This window comes from Camelus dromedarius, chromosome 2 (assembly GCF_036321535.1).
Source record: "Camelus dromedarius isolate mCamDro1 chromosome 2, mCamDro1.pat, whole genome shotgun sequence".
NCBI lineage: Eukaryota > Metazoa > Chordata > Mammalia > Artiodactyla > Camelidae > Camelus > Camelus dromedarius.
This window is the reverse complement of record NC_087437.1, coordinates 122,324,940-122,349,910: the sequence shown is the minus strand read 5'-3', so window position 1 is coordinate 122,349,910 and position 24,971 is coordinate 122,324,940. Positions and strand designations below refer to the sequence as shown.

Here is a 24,971-nt window from a genome sequence, read left to right as displayed (position 1 = left end):
CTGCTCTCCTGCTTCCTCTGTCCTCAGCTGCACCTGCAGTGACACCTTCCGCCCCTCTAGCCCCCGGTGCACTCCTGCCGCAGGGCCTTTGCACTTGCTGTTCTCACTGCTGTTCTTTCTCCTGCAGAGCCGTGCAGCGCTGCACCCCTGGGCAGGGCTGTCTTGGCCACCCAGCCTGTCAACGCCCTGCCCTCCTCCTGTGCTTCCCCTCTGTTATGCTGTCACTGTTAAACGCACTGCATTTTGTATATCCATCTTGTTCAGTGTTGGTCTCTCCAGATGTCAGCTCTGTAAACACAGGGACCTTGTCTGTTCACGGCTGTGCTCTCAGCACGAATGACGCCAGCCACGGAGTGAGCCCTGTGAGTGCTGGTTGGGCTGATTACAGAGCACTGAGGAGGGGTCTCAAAAGTTACCGAGTTCTGGACCAGACCACTTGTCCGCATTTTCATGTTTCCCATCTAGTTTTAAAGCACTTGTTATGAGGGTGAAGCAGTTTTGTCTCTGACTTTTGTTAAGTTTCACTTTGCACACCATGCTGTCGTCCCCGTGGTGGTTTTAGCAGCTACACAGCTTTTCGTTGCGTGGATAACACACAGTGCTCTGCCCGGCCCTGCTTCTGGGTGGCTTGTTTCCTAGTTTTCTTATAAATAAAGCCTTCATGGCCCAGCCTTTTCTGTGTGTGAAACTTTGCTTTGCATCATTCTGGCGTATTCCACTGAGCAGACAGCCTGATGAGCACTCAACCTGGGACCCAAGTGGCTTCCTGGGGGCCTGAGCCACCGCAGGAGCTGGTCCCTGCACCGGCAGGTCTGTGGTCATGGGGCACTTGACGCATGAGACCACAGCGACTTGGCTTCTCCTTTCAGATCCGCAAGGATGCACTCCGGGCACTCAATGTCGCATACACGGTGAGCACGCAGCGGTCCACCGTCTTCCCCCTGGACAGCGTGGTGCGTATGCTGCTCTTCAGGGACAGTGAAGAGGCCACGGACTTCCTCAACTGCCACGGCCTCACCGTTTCCGACGGGTAAGAGCCGAGGGTGGAACTGCTGAGCCGTCGCCTTCTTTCCCTTTTACCTCTGGTCAGGGCAGGGGAGCAGGGGAGCGCGCTAGCTGGCCTTTCATAAGCTGCTGAAGGACCTGACGGCAGAGGCTGGGGCCTTTCTCACTCCATCCCTTAGATTCCTCGCCGGCCGACCGGTGTCGGCAGGCCAGGCTGGGACTCTGCTGCAGTCAGGGCAGTCAGAGAACCTGGTGAGACTGTGGACACCCCCCTACCCCCAGTGCCCCCAGGAAGTGGCCTCTTGTGTCCGGAGTGGGTTTCCTGGCCCGTCCCCCTCTCACTCCTCACCCCACCCTTGCCTGCTGCCTGCAGACCTGCCATCGGGATGAGCCAGCAGCTCGCAGGCGAGTGTCGCCCCTGCGGGGCTGCTCGCAGCTCGGCCAGGCGGCCCCGTGTCAGAAGGAGGTGGCGGGCTGGCAGAGTGGGTGCTGTGGGCCAGGCTGTGGGATCAGCCTTTGTTGTCCCCCTCGTTTCCATGTGGCCGTCTGGTGACACAGTGACTGCTGGGCACCGAGAGGGTGGAGGCTGGCTTCTCACTGTGTGGCACCTCTGTGTGGCTCTTTGTGGTTTCGGTAGCTGTGTCGAGCTGAACCGGTCCTCGTTCCTGGAACCAGAAGGCTTATCCAAGGCCAGGAAGTCGGTGTTCATCACCAGGAAGCTGATGGTGTCAGTTGGGGAAATTGTGAACGGAGGGCCATTGCCCCCCATCCCTCGTCACACCCCCGTGTGCAGCTTCAATTCCCAGAACAAGTATGTTGGAGACAGCCTGGCCGCGGAGCTGCCCGTGGGCACTCAGAGACCTGGCATGGACGCAGCGGGTAAGTGAGGCTGTGGTTGGGAGGGGCCGGTCGTATGTTCCTCTGCTGCCCCTCATGTGGGGTCGTGGACACCAGCTCTGTGCAGGAGCGGCCTGACGGCTCCCTGGGCCACAGAGCTTAGTTCCCACTGGTGGAGCGTACCCTGCCCTGTCACTCCCCAGGGGGTGCCCGTGGCGGTCTGCTCAGGGAGGGTGGCCTAGGGGGTCCTCACTGCCCATTTTGGCCTGTCCCCTTGCAGGTGGTGGGGGAGGAGAGGAGTGTGGTGCAGAGGCGGACGCACCCCCGCCGGCTCTCCCCCCGCAGCCTCTTCCCATGCCTGCACCAGCACCTCTGCCTCACCTCCCGGCACTGGCCCCAGGTGCTGCGCCCAGCCTCTTCCAGGCCCCCGTGCAGCCGGAAATCCTGCCTGCGAAGCCTGGACCTGGGTACTCCGATGCGGTAAGGAGCCTTCAGGCGGGGCTCTGAGGAGCCTGTTGCGCACGAACACCCCGCGGTGTCTCATGTCCGGTCTGACCATTGTCTGTGGACTGAACCCACCGAGCTGGTTGCGTGTGTGGCCTAGCATGGTGGATCACAGGACCCTGGCCCACAGGCCCAGGCCTCTGCCTCTCAGACGAGGAGCCTGAGGCAGGTCCCCTGCTCTGAAGGGCTGTGGTAAAGCTTTGGAGGATAAACCGAAGGGTTTTCGTCAACCTGATGCTATTAAACCAGCACTGCCTTGCGCCACGGGCTTCTGGAGCGGAGAGCTCTGTGCACGTGCCTGTCTCTGTGGACCCCCGTACACTCCTGTAGTGTGGGCTGTGTTGCTGGTCCATGGAGGGCCTTGCCCACAGTCACTTAGCCTCAAGTGGCAGAGCTGAGGCCACCCCACCAGGTTCACCAAAGAGCCCTTGTCTTCATTGACGCCATCAGAGCAGTACCTGTTAAGTGCTCCCTGCCCCAGCGCTGTCCTGCACCCCTTACGTGTCTGCCTTAAATGATGCTCGGGTGAGCTGGGAGACACATCGACTGGGGACATGTGAGATCACAGACAGCACTGCATGCCCGCTTGTGGGCATGTTCCTGGGGTCAGCATGCCCCTGACAGGTGGTCCTGGGGCCAAGCAGGGCCTGTTCACTACACAGGTCATGTGACTCAATCTCGCCGCCCTGTTGCTTGGGCAGACACTGGGCACCACCCCCCTGGGTGTCAGGGAGGCCTGAGGAGGAGAGTGAATCTGGACCACAGCAGCTGTGGATGTTGGATGTGGGGGGGTGGCACTGGGGCCGTCGAGCTGGCGTCCAGGCGGGACATTCTGTAGTGTCTCTGTGGCTCTGTGCCCTTGACTGCAGAGTCAGAGTGTTTGGCTGTAAGCTGAGTCTGGATTGAGTCAGTGTTTCTCATGGCCTGCGCTGCTGACCCCATCTGACCTCTCCTTAGGACCTGGCCCAGGTGGTGGACGAGCTCATCCAGGAGGTTCTCCAGATGGACTGCGAGGAAGTTGGTGCCGCCGGGGCAGCCTTCGCAGCCACAGCCCTGGGGTAAGAGCTCTTGAGCATCTACACTCTCGGGGGCCACACTCTGCCTCTAGATGCTTCCTCCTAAAGCTGCGCTCAGTCTTCAACAGGAAGCTGCCGCTACCCGCTGGCACAGGTGTACATGTTGGTCTTGCCAACTAGGTGGGTGGAAGTCCCCAGGTTCTTGACCTCCTGAATGTCACTGGTGGGTAGCTTCTGTCTGTATGCTTTTTGAGAAGCATTGGATTTATTAACGTTGTAAATTAAAAACGTATTTTTCTTTAAAGGTTAAATATGACTTAAAAATCTAGTAATGATTAGTTCATTCTGTTAAAAAATAAAAACCCTCACTTGATCTTGGATTAAATTTCACTTTATAAATTTGACAGATTAAATTCCCTGAAACATCTTATACCATTTGTATTTTGCACCATGATGAAATTTCCTTAGGCATTTCAGTCTTCACTTATAAATTTTATATATCCGATTTTGTCTAATACTTCAAACATCTAGTCTTGTTAAATTTAACAATCAAAAATCTTTCTAAAATCAAGTAACTTTTGTAGTTAATAGTTAATTAAAATCTGGTAAATTTACTAAATCAGACTTCCCTAAGGATTTCAAACGACTTTTAAAAATCCTAGTAGACGTAAAATGACACAAAGATATGGAAGGGCATTATTTCACCCGTACAAATGTAGTTTACACAGAAGGCTTGATCTTGTTCATACTCTTGTTCATTTTTTTAATGCTAGAGATAGGTACATACTGTATGTGACGGAGCTAGAACTAAATAGGATTTTCATGGGCTTAATAATTTTTTTAAATCTGCGTAAGATATGTATAATAAAATTGACCATTTTAACCATTTTTAAGTGCACAACCCAATGGCATTACGCATGTTAACACAGTTGTGTGTCTTTCACCACTATTTCCATGTCTGTTTCTGAGTGGCACCCTGTTAAACGTGTGCACATGCGTACACACGTACACCGACCACGTTCCGTTTATTCGCCTGGGCTCGCGTTGTTTCCGCCACTCGGCTGTTGTGAGTAACTGCTGTGGACACTGGGGCATGGGTGGCCGAGTCCCTGCTTTCAGATCTCAAGGGCGTCTGCCTGGGAGTGGAGTTGCTGGATCATATTTTCTATTTAAAATTTGGGAGGAAAATCATCAGACTGTTTTCCATAGTGGCAGCACCATTTTTGCATCGCCACCAGCAGTACACAAGGTTCCAGTTTCTCTGCGTTCTTGCCAACACACGCTATCCTTTTTTTCTTTTTTTAAATAGTAACCATCATAATGTGTGAAATGGTAGTGCATTGTAGTTTTAATTTGCATTTCTTTAATGACTGGTGATGTTGAACGTCTTTTTATGTAATTACATTTGGGCCACTTGTGTATCTTCTTTGCAGAAATGTCTGCTTAGGTCTTTTGCCCTTTTTTGAATATTTTTGGTTGTTGAATTGCGGGGCGTTTTTCCCGTTCTGGGCATTAGTCCCTTATCAGACACATGATTTGCAGGTTTTCTTCCCATTTTGTGGGTTGTCTCTTCACTCTCTTGATGGTGCTCTTTGATGAACAAAAGTTTTCAATTTTTATGTAATCCAATTTATCTAATTTTTTCTTTTGTTGCCTGTGCTTTTTGTATTGTAGTCAAGAAACCATTGCCAAATTCAGTGTTGCGGAGATTTTCCCTTTTTTTTCCCTAAGAGTCTTATAATTTTAGCTCTTAAGTCTAGGTCTTTGATCCATTGTTACTGCATTTTTATGTATCGTGTAAGATAAGTATCCAACATTTTCCTTTTGTGTAGGGGTATCCAGTTTTCCCAGCACCAATGCTGAAAAGACTGTTTTTCCCTTTTTGAACGTCCTTGGCACCCTGTTGGAAAGCATTTGACCATACGCATGAGGATTTCGGGGCTCTCTGTTCTATTCCTTTGATCTGCATGTCTGTTTTCATGCTAGTACCACGTTTTTTACTTGATTACTGTGGCTTTGTAATAAGTTGTTATGGAGTTTTGAAATCACAAAGTGTGAGTCCTTCAACCTTGTTTCGACTTTGTTTCTCTTTTTCAAGACTGTTTCCCTACTTGGAGACCCTTGAAGTTCCCTGAGAATTTTAGGATGGGTTTTTCTATTTCTGCGAAAAGTTACGTCGGGGTTTTATTGGTGATTGCGTTGCGTCTGTAGATTGCTTTGGGTAGTGCTGACGTCTTAACAATATTAAGTCTTTCAATCCATGAACACGGATGTCTTTTCATTTGCTTATGTCTTCCTTAACTTCTTTCAGTGGTGTTTTATAATTTTCATTGTACAAGTCTTTCATTTCCTTAGTAAAATTTATTCCTAATTATTTTATTCTTTTTGTTGCTTTTGTAAATGAAATTTTTTCTCAATTTCACTTTCAGAACATTTGTTGCTAGCATACAGAAATGGCATTGAGTTTTGTGTATTGATCCTTACATTCCAACATAGCTGAATTTTTTTTATAATAGGTTTTGAGTGTATTCCTTCGGATTTTCTATATATGAGCATGTCACCTGTGAATACACATAGTTTTCTTCTTCCTTGCCAGTTTGGATGTTTTTTATTTTTTCTGTCAAATTGCTCTGGCTATAATTTTCAATATGGTGTTGAATAGAAATGGCGAGTAGGGCGCTCTGCCCTGTTCCTGGTCTTAGAGGGAAAGCTTCCTGGCTTCCACCGCGGAAGGCGGTGTTGGCTGTGGATGTGTCATGTATGGTCTTCATCATTTTGAGGAAATGCCCCTCTTTTTCTAATTATCGAGTGCTTCTGTCATGAAATGGTGTTGAGTTTGTCAGATGCTCTTTCTTCATTAATGGAGGCGATCATTTTATTAATGTGATTGTGTTATAGCCATTTTCACTTGTTGAACCACTGTTGCATTCCATGGATGAATACCACTCCGTTGTGTTGTATAATCCTTTCAATATAATTGCTTAATTTTGGTTTGTTAGTGCTTTGTTGAAGATTCTTACTTCAGTATCCATAAGGGATACTGGTGTGTCGTTTTCTTGTGGTGTTTGTGTCTGGCTTTGGTATCCGGCCAAGGAATGCTGGCCTTACAGATTCGTTAGGAAGTGTTCCTTGTTCCTCATTTTTAAGAAAAGTTTGAGAAGGATTGGCGTTGTTCTTGAAGTGTGTGGTAGAATGTGGTCTTTTCTTTGCTGGGAAGGGTTTTAACACCCAAACTCTACTAATCGTGGGTCTGTTCAGATTTTCTGTTTCTTTCTGAGTCATTTTTGATAGATTGTGTGTAACTATGTGCTTGATTTTTATGTTAAAAGGCTAATAAGTGTTTTTTTCCTTGCTGGTGTTTGAAGTTTAGTGATATGATTTGCTTAGCTTTTAGTTATTCTAAAATTCAGAACAATATCTGTTTGCTCCATTAGGGTTGCCAGTGCTGCTATGGAGGAGCTGTTAACAGCTGCAACCACGGGCATTTTGAGGCACATTGCAACCGAAGAAGTGACCAAGGAACGGGAGCGGAAGGAGGAGGAGAGGCGGCGGGCCGAAGAGGAGAGGTGAGTGCGTTGTGCCTGCGCAGCACACAGGGCTCGGGGTGTGGACGTTGGGGAGCCCGCCCTAGCCTGGCCACTCCCGCCTGGTCCCCTGCGCTGGGGTCAGGCCTGTGCTCAGCCCGCACCTCAGGCACTGTGGCCGCGGGAGCTGGAGCGGGGTGGCTGTGTGGCCGTGTGGTGCGCCCAGGGAGTCAGGCCTGCCACTCCGGCGGCACAGCGCAGACCCCGCGTGCGAGCTCCCAGAGTGTGCAGCACTCAGCTCTCCTGCCCTTTTCATCCTGCCCTTAGGCTGAAACAAGAGAGGGAACTGCTGTTGACCGAGCTGGGCCAGGGCCTGGCCGCAGAGCTGACGGAACTCGTGGTGACGGAGTGTGTGAGGGAGACCTGCTCCCAGGAGTTGAAGTGAGTGCAGCGCCGGCCTGGGCTGGAGGGAGCAGGACGGCTGTCGAAGCGCGGTCTTGACAAGAGCGTATCTTCTGATTTTCCAAACACTGAAATGCTGTCCCTGCTTCCAGAGAGGGCCTCTCTTTCCCACTCATCCTCCCGTGGACCCTGCCTGGGGCGTGAGGACATGTCTGTTAGTGGGAGAACGTGCTGGTGGTCTTCTCCACTCAGGTTACTGGCCGTTAGTTTTTCTCAAGTAGAAGATCCTTTCACTTATTTTGAACGTTAGAAGATTTCCTTGTATCATCTCACTTAAGAACGTCATTAGTTTCAATGCCAGGCTTCAGGGAAAAAACAAGTTCAGTTGTGCAGGGAGATCTGTCCTTGGGCTTAAGCTCCCCTGAGAGCCCTGCCGCCTCCGGTGCGGGTGGGGAACACAGGAGGCGAGCATGCTGTTGAATTAGTTTCTTTCCATTTCCATTAACTGGGGGTCTAAGCGAGAGACCTCACAGTGATGGGTATTTGTCTGTTCTTAATCCTGGGGAGAGGCATTAGGAGATGAGTAAGACCCAGGACTCACTGACATGCAGGGAACCCCAGGGCTGTCCCACCCACCGCAGCGGATTGCTGTTGGAAGTGGGTCTTGCCTGTTTAAGTGTCTTTGATTTTGGATATCTATCTACCTACCTGTCTATCCATCCATCCATCCGTCTGTCCATCTTTATTTTTTCAGTGGGGCGACTGGGGATTGAACCCAAGACCTTGTGCATGCTAAGCACACGCTCCACCACTGAGCTGTGCCCCCTGTGCCTAAACACCCTGGGTAAAGGCCTCTGTGCTCCCTTGGCGGATAGGACTCTCAGACGCTGGTTTACCTACTGACCGCTGACACGTGACCTTAGTCTGTCCGCCTCAGCGGTTGCCCTATCAAGTAGTGGAGGCTCATCTAACTGCAAACATCAGATATTGCTGATGAGAAGATACTTCATTATCTTAATGGTCATTTAAAAATTAAAATTTCTAACTACTTTTTTAAGGTAAATATTTGCTTCTTGCCTATTTATAAGGGCCCTGCTGGAGCTGTAACCTGGCATCCTGTGCCATTTAGTTCCTTTTCCTCTGTCTTGCCAGATGTCTGTGCATTATATAAAGTGAAAATCTTAAAGCTTTTCTTGCAGCAAAGACATCGTTACATTTCAGTATCAAGGACGTGGACTCCTGCACTTCTGAGGCAAGCCCTCGGCGTGGGGTCTTGGGTGCAGCGTCTCCCATGCACTTGCCCTCTTCCCTAGGAGTGCAGTGGAGACAGACCAGAGAGTCCGCATGGCCCGCTGCTGTGAGGATGTCTGTGCCAGCCTGGTGGGCTTGTTTCTCGGGGAGGAAATTTTCCAGACTGCAAAAGAGACCCTCCAGGAACTTCAGTGCTTCTGCAAGTATCTCCAGCGGTGAGCGCCATGTCCTTATGGATGAACTCAGCGTACACAGGGAGAATCTTTTACAAAGATTATACTTTCAGAAACAGTTAATCATCCACACATAACAGGTTGCTTCCTGAAGGGTATAAACTAAGGGGATAAATGAGGAATTAGACTGGGAAGGGGGCGGGTCTGTATTTCAACAGATACTCACAGGCAGCTTTCTGTTGTTTACCCTGTGTGCTGACGCACTGAGGTGGCTGTGAACAAGCCAGGTTACGTCTGCACACACGCATGTGGATGAATTTCAGAAACATGATGTGTGATGCCAAGCAGCAGTTCTTAGGGAAATATGTGCAACAGACAGTGAATGTCACACTCAGTAGGCTCTTTTGGATTTGTGTACAGTAGTCTAACCCTCAAGGAAGGACGGAGAACAGTGACATGAACCCAGCGTGACGGTTTCCTGTGGGGCGAGAGGGCACGTGACTGACTGGGGCTGTGGGCGGCAAGCGTAGGTCCGGCCACCGCTCCTCAGCTGGACAGGAAGGTGTGGGTGTTCGCTTTGTCGTGAATCTTTAAGATGGGTGCACGTGTGTTATGTATGTTGTGATTCATTTCACAATAACGTTTAAAATAAGGAGCAGTGCACTTGGCAGCTGCAGCTGTATACAAGGGAGTTCCGTGAGGAATGAGTTCCCCTTCCACCGAGACTCTGTCTCCCTCCTCGGAAGCAGCAGCTGCTTGTGTGCCCGGCCAGAAACCTCTGCCCTCTGTGTGGTGCTCGGCACGGTGGGCACGCGTTCCCTCCCCTGTGCTGAGCTTTTCCCAACTCCCTTTGGCACGAGGCGGAGGCCTGACTGCGGCAGCTCCGTGGCCCTCCTGCACTGAGGTGTGGCGTTGCCAGAATGCACCACGAGTGACCCCACTGGTGGACTTTCACGTGGCTTTCTCTCTAGCTGAAAAAGACCTGAACGTATTGCCAGAAACCGTTTTTTGCGTTTTAAGCTGGAGGTGTTTGAACCGTGAAAACACCCAGTGATGACGCTTTGGTTTGTGCTCCAGGTGGAGGGAAGCTGTTGCCGCCCGGAAGAAACTGAGGCGCCAGATGCGGGCCTTCCCGGCGGCGCCCTGCTGTGTGGACGTGAACGACCGGCTGAAGGCTCTGGCGCCCAGCGCAGAGTGCCCCATTGCTGCGGAGAACCTGGCCAAGGGCCTCCTGGACCTGGGCCATGCGGGGAAAGTGGGCATCTCCTGCACCAGGTCAGTGCCCAGCCTGCCCAGGGCCTCCAGTTGCCCCAGTTGCCCCAGCCGGCTTTAGAAAGAGCGGGGATTACCTTGTGTGTTTATGAGGAAGGCAGGTGGAGTCTGGGAAGGTGGAGACAGATGCAGGTTACTGTGGACGTCCGACTTGCTCTCCCCGCCGTGAGTTCACACGCATTTTCCCCTAAAACACTCCTGGTCCTGCTCATCAAGTTTTCCCTGGACTTACCTTTCTCCTCGCCTCCCTGGCTGAAGGACACATCCCGTGCACACTCGGTGGTGGAGCCAGAGGCCCCCAAGGACCTTGTTCCTCCCCACCTGTCCCCTCTGCTTCTCTGTCGTTCCCGCTGCTGCCTCGCTCACGCTGCCCTTTGTCTTCTGCGGCAGCATTTTAGCAACTCCTGCTCGCACCCTCTGGTCACTCCACTCGCAGGGCTCCTGCCTTGCATCCCCCAGGCATGGCCCTCCCTGCCTCTCCTCCCATCACCCTGAGCACACCCGGCTCCCTGCTCGGGCCCTTGCTTCAGCTGCCTAACCCTGGTCGTGCCGGGTGTGTCCTCTCTCTTCAGGCCACACCACTGTCACCTCTCAAGGGGGGGGCCTCCCAGTGGGGGCCTGAGGAAGGGGCTGCAGCAGCCCCCGTGCTGGGGTCTTGAGGTACACCTCGTCCTCCCCGGGGCTGTCACAGGACATTCTCTCAGAGAGCCATCTCCATGGGTTTCGTTCGGCTCTAACAACAAACTTCATGTGGTTGCCTGTTCTTGGCATCTGTAAGCAGGGTGGTCAGGGCGTTCAGGGTTCTCTCTGACCCATGGTGGCCTCTGCCTGGCCTCCTTGCAGACGGGGCTGCTTCACCTGCATCAGGACGGCTCTCTGCCCCCTCCCTGCCCCTCCAGCGCAGCCCCTGCCCCCTAGTCTCCCGTCCACCCCTCCCCCTTTCCACCCTGCATGCTGACAGCTCCTTTCAGCCGAGGCTTCTGCCCTTGTCCCCAGCTCAGTGTGGGAACTTAACCAGCTCCATCTGCCATGCTCAGTGCCTCCTGTGGCTCACAGGGTGCCAGCTGCCCTCGCTAGGCTGGCCACCCTGGACTCACCCACCTGTGCTCACCACGTCTGCTGCCAGCCCTTCTCTCATAGGCACCTGTCTGTCTGCTGGCTCCTGCCCTTGGCCATACACCCCGGCGTCCTCACCACCACAACAGGGTCGGGCCACCTCACGTCTCTAGCTGACGCCCCTGTGTGCTGCTCCCTGAGTTCCTTGTGGTGGCCCACAGCCACCCTCTGGCTGCCCCCCAGCCTGGGCTCGTTCTGTGTACACACCAGGCCCACTGCTGACTTGGAACGGCCCCAGAACCGTCACGCTGGCTCCCCTTCCTTCCTTCAGGTCTTTGTCATGTATCACCTCTGGCCACCCCGTGTCAGTCCACGGCGTGCCCCGGCGCCTGCCCGGCCGCCCCCTGACAGGCCCTTCTCTGACAGTGTGCCTCCTGGAAGGGAGGGTTTCTGTCTGTTGAGTGCTGATCGTCCGTGCTTGGGGGATCTCGGAAAGACTGCTTAGTATCTGTGGAGTGAACGAGTCCTCTGACTACACTGTTTATTTGTCAGAAAAAGTCCTCTTGGTCTCCAAAGTGTTCCCACTAGGAGACGCTCACTAGCCAATTACTTTGCACTCAGAACATCAGTGGATGCTTCTCAGGTTCATCCCGCAGGCACTGAGCAGGCTCAGCAGGCTCAGTGCTGCCCTTTCTTTGTAGGTTACGGTGGCTCAGGAACAAGGTGGAGCGCCAGATGAAGGTCCAGCACTTCCACCAGCGCCTGCTGAGGTCTGACCCGCCCCCACCGTGTGTGCTCCCCCGCTGTGTGTGCCGCCCTGCCTGGGGCCTGGCACAGTGGCTCACCTGTGGTGCTCTGTCCTTTCTAGTGACGCAGCGTGGGCGCCCCTGGACCTGCCGTCCCTCGTGGCCAAGCACCTCCCTGGGAGGCGGGAGCGTGTGTTTTGGAAGCTGGTGCTGATGTTGCCGGATGGAGAAGAGCAGCCCCCAGGGAGCCCTGGCAGGTCAGGACGGGGTCCCTCTGACGGGCTTGCTGCCGAGCAAGCGGCCTGGGCGGTGGGGCGACTTCTAGAGCGAGGGGCAGCAGGGCGGCGTGCACAAGGGTGTGGGTGTTGGACCCGCGTTCCCCTCTCACGCTGGGTGCCCTGACGCGTGCTTTCATTTTGCTTAGTCTTGCAGGCTGTTTTTCTGTGGTTTGAAGTTGATGCTTTGGATTGTTCACATTTTTGTTCTGTATACTTGGCAACAGTCTTTGTGCAAAAATATTTAAGACTTGATTTTTGTGTAAAGCTATGCTAAGGTTCACTGGTTTGAGTCTGCTGTAATTCGTACTCATGGGGAAGACAGTTTAGTTTGTTTGCTATAGTTTAGCTTTTGGCATTTAAAAAAAAATCCAAAAAGTTGACATGGCATTATTTCCTGTAACCAAATTGCTTCCAGAAACCGTACTTTTAAGTCAACTACAGAACATGTTACTTTTCTTTAGATGTAATTCACATGTCATCAATTTCACCCACATAACGTGCACATTCATTGGTTTTAGGGTAATTGGGCAGTTGTATAACCATCACCACTGTCTATCTGCAGGATATTGTTTCACCTAAAAAGAAACCCCACGCCCACTAGCAGTCACTCCTTTCCTCCCTACCCTTGGTCCCTGGCAGCCACTGATCTGTTTTCTGTCTCTATGCCTTTGCCTATTCTGGACATTTCACATAAATGGAACCCAAAAATATGTGGTCTTCTATGACTGGCGTCTTTCACTTAGCCTAAATTTTCTAGGTTCTTTCATGTTGTTGCATGTGTTAGTCCTGCATTGTTTTTGTGGCTGAATACTTGATTATGTGAACATACCACATTTTATTTCTCTGTTAATAATTTGATGGGCATTTTGTGTTGTTTCCACTTTTTGGTTATCATGAATAGTGTTTCTGCGAACATTCGTGTGTAAGTGCGTGGACACAGGTCTGCAGTTCTTGGTTATATACCTAGGAGTGGGATTGCTAGGTTGTATGGTAAACTCTGAAGACCTTTTCTAGTGCTCAAAATCTTTTTAGTGCTTCAGAAACTTAAATCACTATAGAATAAGTGCCCTCTCCTCGTCCCCAAATACATAACCCAGTAGCATTCCTAACTCCATTTAAATCACAGCCTGTTTTGTCCAGATGCCTCAGCTTCACAGTCAGGTTTGTTGTTGGCGGATCTGCATCTGTGTGGTTCTTCTCTTTCGTAGTTCACATTCAGAATTAGACTCTTCTTCACATGTTATTTCCTTTATTCACAGAGTTCTAGCAAATTGGTTAAAAGTCAAGTTCATGGGAGGTGATGGCTCAGTGGATGACACAGACCACGATGCTGGTGGGATCCAGACACTCACACTCTTTAACACGCTCAGCAGCAAAGGGGATCGGACAATTTCCGTCAGTGTGTGTATAAAGGTGAGTGACAGTCACTTTGTGTATTTACTCCCTTGATTTTCTTATTTGCACTCACTCCCACACACCACTACAATCATGTAACTGCCCTGGAGTGGTTTTGAAACAGTGTGGGAGGCTCAGAAGCAAGTGTCATGTCTGTTCCTCCTCACATCTTGTCAACATCTCATGGACACCTGCTTGGTGTGAGACCAAACTAGATTCTCAGGAGTGCAGTGAGTCCTAACTCCCTTGAGTCATGGACCTCTTTGAGAAGTTGATGAAAACCCAGAACCGTCCTGAAAAATGCGTTCTGCACATAATTCAGAAGCTCTGAACAACATGGGTCTCTGGTAATTAACCCAGGAGGGATGAGAGACAACATTACACAAAAATGCAGTGACTTTACAGCTCACGTGGTTTGCCAGCTGCTGACATCTTTGCTTCAATGGCTTCTTGGCACATTAGGTCATACCAAAAGATGGATGGATTTTAATCCTGTGCAGTTTTCTCTGCCTTGGTCCCAGCTGGTACATAGGTTCAATATTGGGCATTTCAGGTTAGTTGTTTTTGTCTTACATTCAGGTTGTCCACAGGTTTGGATTATAAGGTCTTATTTTTGTTCTTTAAGGTGTTTGTACAACACTGAGCTTAACTGATTCCCTGAGAGATTCTTGTTTAATGAGAACCTGTTTCCTCATTAGATTCAAACCTGCATAAGTGAATTTTAGGTCTTACTGCGTGTGTTCAGAAATGAAACCAGATGTGTATTTTATTGACTTAGAAAAAAGAGCAGTGCAGGTAGGAAGTGTGGGCTTCAGGGTTGAGCAGATCTAGTGTTAATAGCTGCTCCTCCTGCCGAATCTTTGAGCTGGGCCTGTGCCTTCCACAGTGTGCTGACCACTGCGTCAGAGGCTCGTGAGGGCCGTCTGGGCTGCAGGCTCAGAGCAGGGCTCGGTGGAAGTCGCCCCTCCTGCCATGCCCTGACTGGCAGGCCTCCGCTCCAGGCCTCTCCCCTTCCTAACAGAGTCCCCTTCGTGGCATGCCCGGACATCTGCATGCGACACTGCAGTCCACGTCCTCTGTCCTTGGAACTTCTTCAAAGTGTAGTTTGATTATAGGGCTTTTGTTTCATTTTTTTTTCCGTGTTAATACTATTTATCATGTTTCCTAAATGTGAAAGTAATACATGTGTAAAACTTCAAACATATGAGGAAACATAGAGGAAGTATAGAGTTAAGAGCCATCTGTGCTCTCACCATTCAGGGAGAGCAGAAACATCTTGAGGCATATTCTTCCCTTTTGACTATGATGATAAAGTCAGACTTTACCTACAGGATAAGTAATTTGTTCTTTTTGCCTTTATTCTTAAGTTAAGTCAAAGTAATACTTTGATGTTGTTAAAAAGTCAGATAGCACCACATGATTTATGATGAGAAATCACGGCCCCTGCCCCCTCCTGGCCCTTTCCCCAGGATGTCACGTGCTGACACTGCCATTTTTCTATCCACTTGAGATGTTCTCTGCTGACTTCTCATTAAAATCAGCGTGTTAGTTATCTATTGCCACATAACAAATTACCTCCACATGTAGCAGCTTTAAATAACAAACATTTGTCACTCATGGTTTCCTGGGGCAGGAGTCCGGGTGCGGCTTAGGTGAGGCCTCTGGCTCAGCACTTGCCACTAGGTAGAGTTCAGGATGTAGGCCGTGGCTCCAGTCTCCTCGGAGAGGTTGCTCTCACTGCGGGCCGGCCGTGGCCAGGGGCTTCCTCGGTTGCCTGCCGCCTGGGCCTCTCCGTGAGGCGGCTCACGACAGGGCAGCCGACCTCCACGAGCTGAACAAGTGTCATAGTCCCTTTGTAACCTCGTCTTAGAAGGGGCTTCCCATCGCTTTTGTTTGACTCTGTGTGTCAGCAGTGTGTCACTGGGCCCAGCCCACGCTCCGGGCAGGTGGTTGCGCAAGGACCGCAGCACCAGGAGGTGGGACCGTGGGCGCCGCCGTGGGGCTGCACACCCCCGGGTGAGGCGTGAACTCTGACACCACGGTCCCATGCAGCCTGCCCCGTCTCCCCAGGGTGCTCCCCAGGGTGGCTCCACTCCATATTGTCTCAGTAAGTGGTGTCACACGTTGGTGGCTGGGTGAAAGCTGTTTGTCCCAGAACCAGCAAGTGTCCTGTGACTACGTGTCTTCATCTTTTGCAGGTGGGGGTTGCCTCATTACCTCACCTTGGTAGTTTTACCTTCATCTCTCATTAACATTCCCCTAAGTGTGCGGCAGGTGGGCTGTATGCGTCTTAGAGCTTTCCAGGTGTTCTGCTGCTTCATTTACCCCTCCCTCTCAGAAGGGGCCATCCTCCTGCTCTCCTCAAGCTGATAGCGTGTCCCTGGGTGTGGCTGCTGCTGGGGCCTCCATGCCAGTAGCACAGTGCGGCTCTTCCACCTCCCACTCGGACCTTGGGCGAGTTCCTTGTGTTTTTGAGTGTCTTCTGGGCATGGGCACTTTTACTGAGGAGGAAACTGAGGCTCAGAGGAGTTACAGTAAATTGCCTCAGGCCATACAGTTGCGCTGTGGTGGCACCAGGCAGAGGTCCCCTTGAGGAGGAGCTGAGTTTTACGTACAGCCTCAGAGTGATGCCTGACAGTGCTGCTGCTGGTGGCGGCAGCAGTGAGATTTTTTTCTTGGTTTAGTCTTTTGTTTGATGGAGCATGTTTTCCACTTTCCTCCTAAGAAAGATTGCACGGGAGGAGAATTTTCTGAGTCCTTGCCTGTCTGAAAATGTTTTGCTCTGCTGTCACCTGGCGTCCAGCATTGCTGTTGAGATGTCTGAAACTGGGCCTGTTCCTTTCTCTGTGGCCTGGGCTTGTTTCTCTGGAGGCGGCTCTCTGTCCCTGCAGTCTGCTTGGGTGTGCGCTGGCGCCGACTCCCTCCCTCGTCACCTGGGCGTGGTGGGTACCCGCAGGCTGGAGACTCGCTCCACCTCAGGGATGTGCTGGCTTCCTAATGATACCTGCCGTCCTTCTGCTTTTTTCTGTTCTCTCTTCGACTCCTGTTAGACTGTTGTTGACCGCATCAGTTGAGCCTCTGCTCCTCTTCATCCTTTCTGTCCCGCTTTCTAATTGTTTTTCATACCGTGTTCTGGGAGACTTCCTTGACTTTATATTCCAGATGTTCTGTGGGCCTTTTATTCCACATAGAGTCCGTTTTTCTTACCCTTACTTGACTTTTTCATATCATCTTGTGATTATTTCTGGACACCTCCTCAGAGGACATTAGGATTTTTGCGTAAGTTTTCTTATGTTTCATGCATTATCTGTTTACTTTGGGTTTCTATTTCTTTGTTATTCTAGTCTCCCTTTTATGCTGGAGGCTCTCCTCAGACACCTTATCTGAGGCTGCCAATACCTGAGTGAGGCCCTAAAAGGCTGGTCGTAAGCTCTTGTTTGAGGTCAGGTAACTGAAATGGCTGGCCAGCCATTTTGGGGGGACCCCCAGATGTCAGGATCTGGGTGTCTATTCCCTGGGTTATTTGGTTTCTCTGGAAGGACTTGTCTCTTCCTCAGGCAGCTGCTGGCACTCTCAGGGTGCCTGCTGCCAAGTCCCCTCCTCTGTGCCTGACAACGCCCTAGTGTCTGGAGCCTCAGGACGGGACGCCGGCCCAGGGCCCAGGGGCAAGGCTGTGCTTACAGGCCACCTGCAGGTGAGTGGACGACCTGTGGGCCACTGCACCATGTGTGACTCTTCCTCCGGGCCTGGAGCCTTGGGCACGAGGCCTTCTGCAGCCCTAGCCGGCCTGGTCCTTCCTCACTGTGGCTGCAACCAGTCAGTGTGGCTTCCTCGGCGTCCTTGCCCCAGTGTGATCGTTCTGTCTCTGCACAGCTCTCCAGGGGTGGGTAGGAACCCCTTCTCGGCTGCTGGCTTGCCTCTCCGCTTCCCTGTCATTATGGGCTTACCTGTTTGTACTCTTGTTTAACGTAACGGTTAGATTAAGTTGCTCAAACACAATTCCAGCCAGGGGCTGAATTACCTGTGGACCCACCAGTTTCTTGTACTACTTTTTGGCCTTCTGGGGGGAGGCTGGCCCAGAGTGCAGTGAGCATTTGGCTGTGTGCGCTCTGGGGCTGAGGTTCACTGTTTTTTTGTTTTAATTAATTTATTTTTTATTGAAACATAGTCGATCTACAGTGTTATGTTTGTCTCTGGTGTACGTGGTGTACAGCACAGTGATTTAGTTATACACACGTGTGTGTGTTCTTTCTCGCTGCAGGTGTTGAACGTGGGCCCCTGTGCTCTGCAGGTGGCCTTGCTGCTCATCGGCAGGCTCGCGGCTTGGGCTGGGGAGCACAGCGGGCCGTCTGGGGTCCTCTCTGTTTTGCTGTGCTCTCCTCTGAGCCTCTGAAGCTCCCTTTCCGTCCTGGCTGGTCTTCCCGCTGGTGAAGCGGCTTCCCAGCTTGAGGGATCATTCCCTCCTTCATCACTCTTTCCCTGGGGTGCAGGTCCCGTCCCAGCTCTTTCCATGGGGATTCCTCTTGTCTCCCTGCTAGTATAAGATCTTCTGCCAGAGTGCAGTGGATTTTCTGCTAAAATTGTTCCCTGTGTAGTTGTTTTTGATATATTTGTGGGAGGAGGTGAGCTCCACATCCTTCTATTCCACTGTCCCGAAGCCCCGCCTGATGGCCACTGTTGACCTGTCCCTGGGTGCGTCTATCTTGATGTTCCAGGTGGCCCGTGGCGCTCTTAGCGACTGTGTCCTCGATGCGGCAGAGACACAGAAGGAGCTCCTGGGAGCCAGTGGGCTCATGCTGCTGCTTCCGCCCAAAGTGAAGAGCGAGGACATGGCGGAGGAAGACGTGTACTGGCTGTCGGCACTGCTGCAGATCAAGCAGCTCCTGCAGGCGAAGCCCTTCCAGCCTGCGCTTCCGCTGGTGGTTCTTGTGCCCAGTCCGGGAGGGGCCGCCGTGGAGAAGGAAGGGGAAGATGGTTTGTGAAAGCTGCCCCGTTTATGGACCGGCATGTTTACTAAGTGGGTGGAGCCCAGGGTCTGAGAAAGTGAGGTGTCGGGAGTCTCGTGACAGCAGCCACTGCAGTGACGGGAGCTGGGCAGGGCAGGGTCAGGGCAGTGAGATGCCTCAGCGTGTGTACAGGCTTGCGAGCAGAAGATAGGTGACCTCCATCTGTTTCTCTTAAAGGTCTAATGCTACAGGATTTGGTTTCAGCTAAGCTGATTTCAGATTATAGTATTATCGAGATCCCTGATTCCATTAATTTGCAAGGCACAACTAAGGTAAGATTTCATCTTTTTTTTTTTTTTTAAATGTTCGTTTTTTTAAATTGAAGTACAGTCAGTTACAATGTGTCAATTTCTGGTGTACAGCAGTGTCCCAGGCATGCGTATACATACATATATTCGTTTTCATACTCTTTTTCGTTAAAGGTGTTACAAGATACTGAACATAATTCCCTGTGCTGTACAGAAGAAACTTTTATTAAAATCTATTTTTATATATAGTAGCTAACATTTGTAAATCTCAAACTCCCAAATTTATCCTTTCCCACCTGCTCTCTCTCGTAACCATAAGATTGTTTACTATGTCTGTGAGTCGGTTTCTGTTTTGTAGAAGGTTTCATCATTTTTAAAGGTCCAACAAGGTATTTTAGTTTTTCCTCTTTTGCTTTATCTTGAATTTAGTGTATGTTACTGCTTGCATTTTTAATTTTATATTTTGATAGGTAACTTTCTAAAAACATAAGCAGAAATCAAAATAAAAGATAAAATTTGCCCATAGTCCTGCTATCTGCAACAAATTAAATTGTTCATGTACATTATCTTTTAGCGGCTTTGTTGTTACGGATTTAAAATACGACGGTTTTTGTCTTATATCTGAAGGTCAGATATGTAATTATTTTTGTAGGGTGATTGTTCTTGGAATACGAAGAAATTATGTTATCAGAAGTTTTCTTTAAAAAAGGAAGTCTGTGCTGACAATTACATTTAGGGAAAGAAGTCCTGGGAATTAAAATAAAAGTCATGAAAGAGGAAAGATAACTACAGGGTGTGAGCAGCCAGGCACATAGCGAAGCTGTTGATCCTACTAAGAACGGGGAGATGTGGTTTCCCTTTCTGTTGTGGTGAAGGGGATGTGCAGGGCTGCTTTCCCTTACGTCCGCGGCCCTTCCGGGGGGATCCTGTAGGCCACACTCCTCGGGGATGGGGGAACGTGAGCCCCAGTTGGGTCCCCCCCCACCCCCATGTGGGTCTCTAAGGCTCTGGGAGACCAAAGGCAACTGCAGCAGACGCTTCTGCCCCGCTTCCTGGAGCGGTTGAGATGCTGGTGCTCCGGTGGCACTGCTGTGGCAGCAGTGGGGTGGGGGGGGCACTCCTGGAAAACAGCATGAATTGTTCACCCAGATCTTTCCAACTGTCTCTGCTTCTCAGGTTTTGCAGGCTGTGCAATGGCTGGTCTCCCACTGCCCCTGTGCTCTTGACCTTTGCTGCCAGACCCTTGTTCAGTACGTGGAAGACGGGGTTAGTCGGGAGTTTAGTGGCCGGTTTTTCCACGACAGACGAGAGAGGCGGCAGGGCGGCCTGGCCTCGCAGGAGCCCAGCGTGGTCATCGAGCTGTTCAACAGCGTGCTGCACTTCCTGGCCTCTGTAGCGTCCTCCGAGCAGCTCTGTGACCTGTCCTGGCCTGTCCCCGAGTTCGCTGAGGCAGGGGGCAGCCAGCTGCTTCCTCACCTCCACTGGAACACCCCGGAGCATCTGGCCTGGCTGAAGCAGGCCGTCCTTGGCTTCCAGCTTCCGCAGATGGACCTTCCGCCCCCCGGGGGTGCGTGCTTGTGCCGAGGGTTACCGGGTGGGAAGGAGTGGAGGGGCAGCCAAGTTCCCCATCTCCTTTCTTGCTGGAAAGACAGTCTGGTGGGTGTTGGGCACCAGCATGAGGTTTGTAGCCCCACCGCCACCACTGTGCACCCCGCCCACACTACACCGTTCTCACTGGCCTTGGGGTTCAGGGGCTGGGCTTGTGGAGTGGGAGCTGTTGGCCCTTCACCACCCACCACAGTCTGTGGGTATCTGCTCAGCCTCGGCGGGGAGGTGGCAAGTGGTGTCAGGAAGAGTGCCGAATCCAAGGCCTGGAGTTTCTGAATTAACAGCAGTTCCCATCCTGTCTGCACCACAGGGTTTGGGAGCAAAAAGCATGGGGACGGGGCAGCGCTGTCCTCACGCTGCTGGCTCCGGCGGGGCCACGGCACTCGGTGCTGCCTTAACACTGGGTTTCCTTCTCCATCAGAAGCTCGTTCTCTGTCTCTGGCTGTGCCCGAGTCAGGCCTTTGGGCTGTTCTGATGCAGACTCTGTGGATCCCTGTGCCGTGAGGAAGCTGCCCCTCCCCTTGCTGATGCTGTTAGGAGGGAACAGGGCTGTTCATGCTCACCTGGCACGGCATGTGGCCTTGGCAGGGCCATTCTCCTTCAGACTGCGTAAAACAGAGGCCTCGGGCATCTTTCAGAATTTTGAGGGGCAGTCTCCTATAGTTCTGACAGACATTTGTTAACTGAAGGAGCCCAAAGGGAAACAGACCGCACCATGCACATCCTCGGCTGTGAGCTGGGTCAGGGCTCCCCAGTGCCTCTGGGACCAGACCTCCCTGGGTGCTCGGTCAAATACAGATTATTGGGTGCAACCACAGGACTGTGCAGTCAGAGCCTCTGGGACGGACCCTCTGTTGTGAATTCTGACCTGGGTGACTGTTTGCATCCCTTACCTGGATGGTAAGGGAGCGGGAGATGCTTTTCCTCAATAGCTGTAGTTTGTTGTATTCAAAGTTGAAGGCAAACTTCTCGATTTCACAGTTGCTTTTTCCTAGGAAGATAGAGGGTGAAGAACATTTTACACAGGTTTCCACTTGTACTTTGGCCAAAGTGTGACTCACCAGGTGCTTTCTCTCCAGCTCCCTGGCTCCCTGTGTGCTCCATGGTTGTCCAGTATGCCTCCCAGATCCCCAGCTCTCGCCACACGCAGCCCGTCCTCCAGTCCCAGGTGGAGAGCCTGCTTCGCAGCACGTACCGCAGGTGGAAGAGCAAGAGCCCCTCGCCGGGCCCGGGGCCAGGGCCCTCCGTTGCCGAGATCCCATGGGATGACATCGTTGCCTTGTGCATCAACCACAGGCTGAGGGACTGGACACCCCCCAGGCTTCCTGTCACATCAGGTGCTTAGCGCTCGGCACTGCAGGGCTGGCTCCTCGTGAGACTTTCCTGGTCCAGTTTTAGCTAAGAAAGATGTTTACTTGATGTTTGTTTCTTTCCTATGGATCCCCACCCTTCCTTTCCTTAGGACTGCCTCTTCAGGCCAGTGACTTCCAGGTGACTTATAAACATTGGGAAGAGCTGAGAAGGTTCTGGGAGAGCCTGGACTCATCTCCTTGAAATGGGTCCCCTGGGTTGATTTTAAGTTAGAGCAACTTCTGAAGCTCTGAGCAGTCACACCGGCTGTGCCCATCTGGACTTGAGCCTCTCGGGACCTTGAATGACCATGGACACTTGGAGCATATTTAGCTCAAGTGTGGGAGAAACAGAATTGTGTGACTTTAATTAATCAGAAGGGCTTGTCCTTAAGTCGGTGAATTTAAGCAAACGTCAAGTGGTCACTTACTGCTCTTTTGATACTCTTGTCTCTTCTTATTTTTGTGTTGTTTTCTCAGAGGCACTGAGTGAAGATGGTCAGATATGTGTGTATTTTTTTAAAGACGACTTGAAAAAATATGACATTCCTTTGTCGTGGGAACAAGCCAGAATGCAGACGCAGAAGGAGCTACAGTTGAGTCACGGCCGGTGAGATCTGTGTTCATTGTGTGTTTCTGTCATCCCTCAGTCAAGACAGTGAACTATATTCTCTTCCAGAGTTCACAACCGAAATTCACTTTCTATACACAGAATCCAACCCATTGTGGGACAGTTCCCACAGATGCTCAAAGAACAGATCATTCCCATGTAGTAGAAACTGATCTAGAGCTAGGAAAAGCAAGCATCTCATTTTGTTTATCAGATGAACCTGACCCTGAAATCCATAATATAACCACAGACTGCAGAAAGTTGACATCTTATCTCACTTATAAACCTGGGTCAGAAATACCAAGTAAAATGTTAGCATATGCAGTCATGCAGTACATAAAAAAATTCACAAGCTCACTTAAAAAAACTCACAAGCTCGGTTTATACCACACTAAACAATGTCAAGAATAGAAATGTGTTCGTGTAATTTGCTGCTGTAAGAGAAAAATAAATGATCATTTCAGTAGGTGTTGAAATGCTTTCCTTGAGATTTATACACATTCCTGCCCCCTCTCCCCGAGAAGAAAATTGGACACCCTTTCCTGATAAAATTTCTTATCAAATTTGAGTAAAAAATTCCTTAGCTTGATAGGGCTATCTACTGTAAAACTACCAAAAAAAAAAAAAAAAAAAAAAAAACCCAACAAAACATGCTTCTTGGTATTCTTGGTAAAACAGGAGAAACACTAAAATTTTAAGTTGAGCTCCCTGACATCACTGCTGTTCACTGTTGTCCTGGAGACCCTGCCCAGTGTAGGGACACAGATACAGTGGCATAAATTATCAAGAGGAAGGACAGACTGTCATTTCCAGACAGTAAAATTGTCAGTTCAAGATAATCAACAGTCACACCCTTCGAACTATTCAGCATTCAGCAAGATGAACAGACAGATCAACCTACAACGTACAAAAATTCTCATTTACAGCAGCAATAAAACTAGAACATATGGACACAAACTGACCAGGGGAGGTGCTCAACCCCTGTGAAAGCGATTCTCAGGGCCCTGAAGGTGCAAAGGAAACCAGAATAAATGAGGGGCAGGCTAGGCTTTGTTGATGGGAGGACACAATGCTATAAAAATGTCAGTTCTCAAACTATAAAGTCAGGGCATTTCTGCTCAAAAACCCAAAAGAATGTTTTATCCTGATCTGGACAAGTTAATTCTAAAATTCATCAGGATGAGAAAATGTGTAGCAGTTGCTGAGAAAATTTTGACAAGAAAGGTCTGTTCTGTAATAGTTACTGTGGCCAAATGGGTCAGAATAGGAATAGAACCGTATGTGACACAAGTGCCACTCCAAATTAATTGGTGGAGGGAGGACAGACATTGGCACCTGTTTAGAAAAAACATTAGACCCCTGTCTCCTGCTGCTGTAAACTTTACTTCTAGATGGATTTAGGAGCTAGATGCAAACATAAGAACCATGCCAACGTTAGGGGAAAACAACCTGCTGATGACCCTGGAATGGGAATCAAAACTCAGCACAGAGAAGCTCTGAGAGCCCAGCTGCCCGGAGAGCAGAAAGTCTTGGAAAAGCAGAGGCTGCCCACCCTCTGCGCCCGTGCCTGACCCCGAAGCACCCCACTCTACCTGATGCCAGAGGAACCCTTCCTCCCTCTCCTGTTCTTACAGTTTCGGGATAAGGCCTCTTCATCCTTCTGCAAACAAGCTTTCCACCCCGTCTCTTCACATGCCCCGCCAAGCGAAGAGGAACGTGGAGCGTGGCCGAGAGGGGCGGCTTCCTAGCGCGGAGGAGCTGACGCAGGGAGCCTCTGCCCAGGAGCTCCTGGCCCAGTGTCTGTCTAGCGGTCTGCTGCTGGAGAAAGAGGAGAGCAAGAGGTGAAGCCCGTTCCCTGGGGTTCGTTGTGTCCTTTGGGCTGCTTCATGCTGGGTTAGCAAGGACGAGACTGTTTAAAAAAGAAGGCAAGTCAGACACGTGAAGTGTAAGCTCTCGGAGGACAGATGCAGTGCCCTCGGTGGTATGGCTTAAACTGTTGTTATTTGAAATCAGTTTCATTGATGGTTTATTCCTGAAAGTTTAAAGTTTCCTAGAGAGAAGTGAGTGCGGCTGGCTGGCTAAGCCCCTGGGTGGGCGGGGAGCGCTGGCACCTGCCCGCTCCCCCTCTAGGCTAGCCTCAGGGCCTCGATGCCACCCCGAACAGCAGGCCAGACCCTCCCTGCCTCTTCTTCCACCCTTGTTTATGGTTTTACTGAGAAAGAACCGGCCAGAAGGGAGTTTGCTGGGTCCTCATGCCCCCTTGCCCCTCCCCTCCACCAGCCTCCCTGTGTCTAGCCTGTGGGCAAAGTCAGTCTCTCCCCTTGGCTGGAATCTCATCTGCACCTGCTCAAGGACATTCGTCCAGTGAGAGTCCTTCATGTCCCCTTCAGCACACAGACGTGAAAACATGCTGCCATGTCTCCCTGTCTTGGCCCCATCTCCCTCCGTAGTCACCACCCCCATGTTTCTGCTCCCTCAATAGTCAATTCAAAAACAGTCTGATTCTCACTTCTTCGGTCCTCTTTCCTAGTCTCCTGCAGCCCGTCCCTGCTGCTCATATCTCCTCTGGTCAGGGTCACTGCAACCTGCAGCTGAACTGACCATGAACCCGAGGCTCCAGCAGCCCCACATGTCCTCTCCCACCCCCCACCTCCCTTGGCTAAGTGTGTTATCTGTACCCAGTCCCCAGTG

At 51.0% G+C, this 24,971-nt stretch overlaps 1 protein-coding gene across 3 annotated transcripts in view; it reads left to right on the top strand.

Moving 5' to 3' along the window:
• MCM3AP (minichromosome maintenance complex component 3 associated protein) overlaps window positions 1–24,971 on the top strand; it is a 40,238-nt gene that overhangs the window by 12,286 nt on the left and 2,981 nt on the right. For all 3 annotated transcript variants that reach the window (XM_031461104.2, XM_031461094.2, XM_031461099.2), the window contains 17 exons: window positions 870–1,030; window positions 1,643–1,884; window positions 2,123–2,322; window positions 3,304–3,404; window positions 6,797–6,928; window positions 7,214–7,327; window positions 8,602–8,754; window positions 9,790–9,987; window positions 11,742–11,810; window positions 11,909–12,043; window positions 13,324–13,477; window positions 18,175–18,433; window positions 18,643–18,737; window positions 19,890–20,280; window positions 21,401–21,658; window positions 22,151–22,280; window positions 23,915–24,121. In XM_031461104.2, coding sequence (XP_031316964.1) covers window positions 870–1,030; window positions 1,643–1,884; window positions 2,123–2,322; window positions 3,304–3,404; window positions 6,797–6,928; window positions 7,214–7,327; window positions 8,602–8,754; window positions 9,790–9,987; window positions 11,742–11,810; window positions 11,909–12,043; window positions 13,324–13,477; window positions 18,175–18,433; window positions 18,643–18,737; window positions 19,890–20,280; window positions 21,401–21,658; window positions 22,151–22,280; window positions 23,915–24,121 — 2,999 coding nt within the window. The remainder of the gene's footprint in view (window positions 1–869; window positions 1,031–1,642; window positions 1,885–2,122; window positions 2,323–3,303; window positions 3,405–6,796; window positions 6,929–7,213; window positions 7,328–8,601; window positions 8,755–9,789; window positions 9,988–11,741; window positions 11,811–11,908; window positions 12,044–13,323; window positions 13,478–18,174; window positions 18,434–18,642; window positions 18,738–19,889; window positions 20,281–21,400; window positions 21,659–22,150; window positions 22,281–23,914; window positions 24,122–24,971) is intronic.